The 7500-nt window shown below is 44.8% G+C and overlaps 1 protein-coding gene across 3 annotated transcripts in view; it reads right to left on the bottom strand.

Moving 5' to 3' along the window:
* The window catches only part of LOC106562734 (proprotein convertase subtilisin/kexin type 6), a 101387-nt gene that overhangs the window by 28587 nt on the left and 65300 nt on the right, over positions 1 to 7500 (bottom strand). For all 3 annotated transcript variants that reach the window (XM_082969673.1, XM_045708239.2, XM_045708240.2), the window contains exons 13-16: positions 5303 to 5439; positions 4945 to 5127; positions 4577 to 4679; positions 1976 to 2172 (exon numbers count right to left, since the gene is read on the bottom strand). In XM_082969673.1, the coding sequence (XP_082825799.1) occupies positions 1976 to 2172; positions 4577 to 4679; positions 4945 to 5127; positions 5303 to 5439 (620 nt within the window). The remainder of the gene's footprint in view (positions 1 to 1975; positions 2173 to 4576; positions 4680 to 4944; positions 5128 to 5302; positions 5440 to 7500) is intronic.

Here is a 7500-nt window from a genome sequence, read left to right as displayed (position 1 = left end):
ATTTCTTAATATCCCTCAGTTCCTTTGGCTTTGATTTCTCATGATTGAGTATTGCTCTGTTCAAGTAGACTGTGATTTTGCTGCGGTCTGATAGGGGTGTCAGTGGGCTGACTGTGAACGCTCTGAGAGAATCTGGGTTGAGGTCAATGATAAAGTAGTCTACAGTACTACTGCCAAGAGATGTGCTATAGGTGTAGCTACCATAGGAGTCCCCTCGAAGCCTACCATTGACTATGTACATACCCAGCGTGCGACAGAACTGCAGGAGTTGTGACCCGTTTTTGTTGGTTATGTTGTCATAGTTGTGCCTAGAGGGGCATATGGGGGAGGGAATGCTGTCACCTCCAGGCAGGTGTTTGTCCACCTGTGTGCGGAGGGTGTCAGGTTCTTGTCCGGTTCTGGCATTTAGGTCGCCACAGACTAGTCTCTCTCTGTCTCCATCTCTCTATCTGTCTCTCTCTCTCTGTCTCTGTCTCTCTCTCTCTCTCTCTCTTCTAAAACAGTGTACTATCTGGGGCCTGGCGAGTTTGGAGGATTTATAGAGGAAATACCATCCAAACATCATCTGTCCAACAACATAAAAAGACCTCCGTAAATGAGCCTGCAACCCATTTTCAGCGATTTCACACACACACACACGCACACACGCACACACGCACACACACACACACACACACACACACACACACACACACACACACACACACACACACACACACACACACACGCTCACTGGCTGACACACACACAGACACACACACACACACACACACACACACATAGAACTGGGGTAGTGTCTGGCCCCATGTTTCTCTTGGATGTCGGCCCTGGCATGTCTAACACACCGGCCCACTCATTTCCTTGATGCCCGCACACCGGCCATCTTTTTCAGCCAGTTATGAGCCAGATAATGATCAGTTTCTGCAAAAAACCCAAGTTAGACAGGCCTACTGGGCTAACAATGGACCAGCCTATCTGGTCCTGCACACACACACACACACACACACACACACACACACACACACACACACACACACACACACACACACACACACACACACACACACACACACAGTATGGCTGAAAAACAGATGAGAGGCTCTGTGAGTGCTCTGTACGTCAGAGGGTATCTCAGGTTATGACAGATGATGTCAATGCGTGCTCACTTGTGTGTGTGTGTGCGTGTGTGTGTGTGTGCGTGTGTGTGTGTGTGCGTGTGTGCGTGGTGTGTGCGTGCGTGTCATTCACAAATCAACACATGAACCCACTCCAACCATACCCAGTTAAACCATGGCGTCCAGGATAACAGGCAGCATGGGAGTTGAACATTGACCTGTTGTGTGGTCACGCAAAAACCTCATCACATCAACCCTTTTGAGCCGCAAATCATTCCTTATTCCCTTCTATAGAAAATATCTTCACACACTCAATCTAACTGTTACCATATTACTAAGCAGATTCTATGTCAATACAACGCTATTACTACAGTTATTACTGTGTAGTTAAATAGGTATGAGGGCAACTTAAAGTAAAGTAGTACATTGTTTCTTCTTGGAGAGACAACACTAATAGCTTAAATTGTATTTTTTTGTATATATATATATATATATATATACATTACCGTTGTTTAACAAGGCAAGTCAGTTAAGAACAAATTCTTATTTACTATGACAGCCTACCCTGGCCAAACCCAGATGACGCTGGGCCAATTGTGCCCCGCCCTATGGGAATCCCAATCACGGCCGGATGTGATACAGTTAGTTAGGGCTTAGTTAGTTAGGGTAAACTGATCCTAGATCTGTGGTTAGAAAGTTCTACCTAGATCTCTTTTATTTTCCTAAACATTTCTCTTTACAGTAACATCACTAGCAGCAGAGTTACAGTAAACATGTCCCAGATCTGTGATTAGTTTGGGGAAACTGATCCTAGATCTGTGGTTAGGCACAACTTCTTCAAGCAACTCCACTTGACTTACTGTCGTCAGCGAAGTACCCAGCAGGGCAGGTCTCAGAGCAGGTAGTGTTGAGGGGGTTGAAGTAGAGCCCCCTGCGACAGGAGCGACACTCGGTGGGGGTGCGTCCCACACACCTCTCACAGCCCTTGTAACAGCGTCGACACCTCCTGGCCTCCAAGTTATCGTAGAAGCCCAGCGGACAGTGGCTCACACACGTCCTGTCATGGATTGATTGATTGATGAGTTCTAATTACAGTAAATTGAGTTGATAATACAGTAAAACACACATTAGCTTTGTATAGACTGGCTATGCTGTATTTCACAAGTCCTGGGATGGATGAACGGATGGATGAATGGATGAATGGATGCATGAACAGATGGATTTATTCATTCAAAAGGACCTATTCCCCATATTCTCGATCTGTTCATTATGTGAAATGTAACCTCTCTGCAAGTTGGCAATTGTTTATTTTACTGTTTTATCTAATCAATTAAATTGATTAATGAATTTCACATAAACAACAGAAGTAAATGGGGAAAAAGACCCTTTGAATGAATTAGCCAGAAAGACATTACTACAACATCATAAAAAGAGGGCATTCGTTATTCCTATATTAGCTTCATTATTCCTCTCCTGTAATCTTCTATTAGAAGTATTATGGTAGCACTGTTATGGTACAGAAATTACCTGAGATTTGTTAGGAAATAAAGAGGTATCAAATGGTACTTTCTGGTATTTAATTCAAAGAATTTCACACAATTGGTAACTATCTGGTACCAAATAGTGCCGATGTCTTCTTTGGAGTATCAAATAAACAAGGAAGTATTCTTAGGTTATTATTGTGTAAAGACCCTTGCTCCCTTCGGTCTCAACATAGACTTTGATCTGAAGCCATTCTTGTGATTATTGTGATTTTGCTATTGTAAATGTTTGTAGGCTTATGTAGCCAAATTGTATCTATGATCGTACGCTATCCATTTATGTTTTTTGTATGCTATTTTAATATATGAGAATTAACCAATGATATCAGGCCACATCCGGCCATGATTACAGACACCTGTGTGTCTTGTGACATTATATAAATGAGTCACCCTGCAGTGTTTGTCATTATACCCTGATGAAGACAGCTTGTCTGTCCAAACGTTGGACATACATTTTTTTTTGCATCTGAGCTCCTAGAGCGTGTGGCTCTCCTTTATTTTTTAAAAGTATCATTGTGTAATTACCATTTTACCATGTCATTTCCAAGTAAATACCATGTCATTTCCAAGTAAATACCAGGTAATTTCCAAGTAAATACCAGGTAATTTCCAAGTAAACACCAGGTAATTTCCAAGTAAATACCATGTCATTTCCAAGTAAATACCAGGTAATTTCCAAGTAAACACCAGGTAATTTCTAAGTAAATACCAGGTAATTTCCAAGTAAACACCAGGTAATTTCTAAGTAAATACCAGGTAATTTCCAAGTAAATACCAGGTAATTTCTAAGTAAATACCAGGTAATTTCTAAGTAAATACCAGGTAATTTCTTAGTAAATACCAGGTAATTTCTTAGTAAATACCAGGTAATTTCTTAGTAAATACCAGGTAATTTCTAAGTAAATACCAGGTAATTTCTAAGTAAATACCAGGTAATTTCTTAGTAAATACCAGGTAATTTCTTAGTAAATGCCAGGTAATTTCTAAGTAAATACCAGGTAATTTCTTAGTAAATACCAGGTAATTTCTAAGTAAATACCAGGTAATTTCTTAGTAAATACCAGGTAATTTCTAAGTAAATACCAGGTCAATTCTGTACCGTAAAATAAAGAGCTACCGAAGTAATACAGGTTTTCTGAATAAGAACAAAGAATGGACACAAAATTCTTCCACTCTTCAAAATGCTCCCATTCCTCAACATGCTCCAATTCCTCAACATGCTCCCACTCTTCAAAATGCTCCCATTCCTCAACATGCTCCCACTCTTCAAAATGCTCCCATTCCTCAACATGCTCCCATTCCTCAACATGCTCCCATTCCTCAACATGCTCCCATTCCTCAACATGCTCCCATTCCTCAACATGCTCCCACTCTTCAAAATGCTCCCATTCCTCAACATGCTCCCATTCCTCAACATGCTCCCACTCTTCAAAATGCTCCCACTCCTCGAAATGCTCCCATTCCTCAACATGCTCCCATTCCTCAACATGCTCCCATTCCTCAACATGCTCCCACTCTTCAAAATTCTCCCACTCTTTAAAATGCTCCCACTCTTCAAAATTCTCCCACTCTTCAACATGCTATTGTGCCTTCATGTCTTGATGTTGAGCAGAAACAGAACAATAAATAATTACTGAGTTTGAATCAGATATGGTCACAGTCACAGCACAGATAAAAGAGGAAACCAAGATGGGTCACAAATCTGAAGCATCCAGTGGGGGCTTCCACTCACCACCAAATATGGTGATGAGAGGAAGTCTAGTGGTAGAGGGAGAAGATGGAGTGAGATGGACCGGGCCAACATTCCACTAATTTTCTCATACTGTATGTGAAACATTCAGCGGTTCCTATTGTAAAAGGCCCAATCTGTCCCATCTTGGGTTAGTTAAAAGTATCTTTGGTCCCAGTCTGTTTGTTTACCTGCCTGTCTTGAGGCTGCCCAGGCTGTAGTGGATACAGTTCAGACAGTGTTCAGGATCTGTCCCGTCACAGCCCTGGTCCCCACACTCACTGTGGCACGGCCCTGAAAGGGGTTACAGAGAATACACGCACAAACGCAAGGGTACACACACACACACACACACACACACACACACACACACACACACACACACACACACACACACACACACACACACACACACACACACACACACACACACACGCACAAACGCAAGGGTACACACAAAACACACACACACAGAGGTTAGAAGGAGGTTGAGTTGTGTTGTCAGACTACAGTGTTGTAACAGTTCAGAGCGAACAGTTTATGGCAGAGCCTCTCCTACCGCTGTACTCCTCCTCTTCCTCCTCCTGGTGCTTGAGGACCTCTGGGGGCGGTTCAGGCCCGTTGGGGTCCCGGCTGGGGGTTGGGATCTCAAGCATCCTGGAGCGAGAGTGCTGGGTCCCGTGAGACTGGTACGGGTGCCCCGAGGTGCCATAAAGGACCAGCGTCCACTCTTTCAGTTTACCTAGAACAAGGAGAAGAAATCTCCATAAAAACACAGTATGAAGAGATCTCTCTCTGTGTGTGTGTGTGTGTGTGTGTGTGTGTGTGTGTGTGTGTGTGTGTGTGTGTGTGTGTGTGTGTGTGTGTGTGTGTGTGTGTGTGTGTGTGTGTGTGTGTGTGTGTGTGTGTTTTCTTACCCAGCACCTCTGGGTTGCGTAGCGATGAGGGAGAGTCTATGATCTCCAGGATCCACTGGCCCTCTGTCCTCTCCCCCCAGCAGTGAACAGTCATGAACTCCCAGTTCCTAAAACCTTCATTAGAGTTATCAAACAACCTGAAGAGAGAGAGAGAGAGGGAGGGAGAAAGTAAGTCACTTCTCAACTTCCAAGGCAATTAAATTCTGTTTCACAGCGCAAACAGACAAATCTTAACACCTTTGTACTTTCTCAGCCCCCCCCTGAAGAAAAATATTTAATTATTCAAAGAGGCTAATTAAAGACAAATGTAAGCACTGGCTGCTTTAAAGCTAGCCGCGACAGGAGATAAAATCACATCAATGGGCTCAAGTAACATCACAGTGGCTTCAGCTCTCTGTAGCATGTGGTGAGGTCTGGCGTGGCTGCTACTGTGTTGGTGTGATTGGGAATAATGTTTGTGCACGCTATCAGGACGTTTCAGGAAGCTGTTTTGGTTACTCTACAGGGTGGCTAAACTGTGTTTAAAGGGGCAGTCTGGGATTGGTACATTCCATTTTGGACGTCAAATTAACGATACAGCCATTGATTCTTGAAGAACATCACTTAGTTGAGAGTGGTTACATTTGTCTAGGTCCATCCCTCAGCTGTTTTCCCCAAAAAGCTTGGGAAACAGATTGCTCCTTTACAGGAGAGGAACAGAGAAAGGGCTTCAGTGCTCTGGGGTTTGTCTAGCAGTTACCACTGTCAAGCACTCACATCACACCTTCCCTGAGATCTAAAGCTAACTTTTGCTCAAAGAGTGACAGTCTACTGTTGGCTAGGACGGTTGAAAATTATGAATATTCAAAATAAAGGGAGAAAAAAGGACATCCAACCTTTTGAATATCTGTCACCCAGCCTGTATAATTATATTGATGAAACAAATGGAAATCTGAACAGCAGCCAAGCCAGCAGGTTTCTGCATCTATCCGTGAGAAAGAGTCCTCACATCGGCACCAGAGCCAACTGTCAGAGGAGGGTGTGACATATTCCAACAACTAGCTGCTGAACAGGTGTACTAGAATGGATTTTCAAGGGCTGTCTGTCTGTCTGTGCCACATGCTGCGTGGAGGGAGTTCATGTCCAAGGGGCTAAGTCTCTTCAGCGGTGTGTGTGTGTGTGTGTGTGTGTGTGTGTGTGTGTGTGTGGTGTGTGGTGTGTGTGTGTGTGTGTGTGTGTGTGTGTGTGTGTGTGTGTGTGTGTGTGTGTGTGTGTGTGTGTGTTCTCTTTGAACTACTGTAGCTAGCAGTTTGAATAAAGCTACAAAATCTCTCTCTCTCCCCCTTCTTTCTTCCCCTCTCTCTCCCTCTCCCCCTTCTTTCTTCCCCTCTCTCTCTCCCTCTCCCCCTTCTTTCTTCCCTCTCTCTCTCTCTCCCCCTTCTTTCTTCCCCTCTCTCTCCCTCTCCCCCTTCTTTCTTCCCCTCTCTCTCTCCCTCTCCCCCTTCTTTCTTCCCCTCTCTCTCTCTCTCCCCCTTCTTTCTTCCCATCTCTCTCTCTCCCCCTTCTTTCTTTCTCTCTCTCTCCCTCTCCCCTTCTTTCTTCCCATCTCTCTCTCTCCCCCTTCTTTCTTCCCCTCTCTCTCCCTCTCCCCCTTCTTTCTTCCCATCTCTCTCCCTCTCCCCCTTCTTTCTCCCCTCTCTCTCTCTCTCCCCCTTCTTTCTTCCCCTCTCTCTCCCTCTCCCCCTTCTTTCTTCCCATCTCTCTCCCTCTCCCCCTTCTTTCTTCCCCTCTCTCTCCCTCTCCCCCTTCTTTCTTCCCCTCTCTCTCCCTCTCCCCCTTCTTTCTTCCCCTCTCTCTCCCTCTCCCCCTTCTTTCTTCCCATCTCTCTCCCTCTCCCCCTTCTTTCTTCCCCTCTCTCTCCATCTCCCCCTTCTTTCTTCCCCTCTCTCTCTCTCCCCCTTCTTTCTTTCTCTCTCTCTCTCTCTCCCCCTTCTTTCTTTCTCTCTCTCTCTCTCTCCCCCTTCTTTCTTCCCCTCTCTCTCCCTCTCCCCCTTCTTTCTTCCCATCTCTCTCTCTCCCCCTTCTTTCTTTCTCTCTCTCTCCCTCTCCCCCTTCTTTCTTCCCATCTCTCTCCCTCTCCCCCTTCTTTCTTCCCCTCTCTCTCCCTCTCCCCCCTTCTTTCTCTCCCTCTCCCCCTTCTTTCTTCCCCTCTCTCTCCC

Source organism: Salmo salar, chromosome 26 (assembly GCF_965601325.2).
Source record: "Salmo salar chromosome 26, fSalSal1, whole genome shotgun sequence".
NCBI classification, from domain to species: Eukaryota; Metazoa; Chordata; class Actinopteri; order Salmoniformes; family Salmonidae; genus Salmo; species Salmo salar.
The sequence above is the reverse complement of the archived record's forward strand: the minus strand, read 5'-3'. Positions and strand labels throughout refer to the sequence as shown.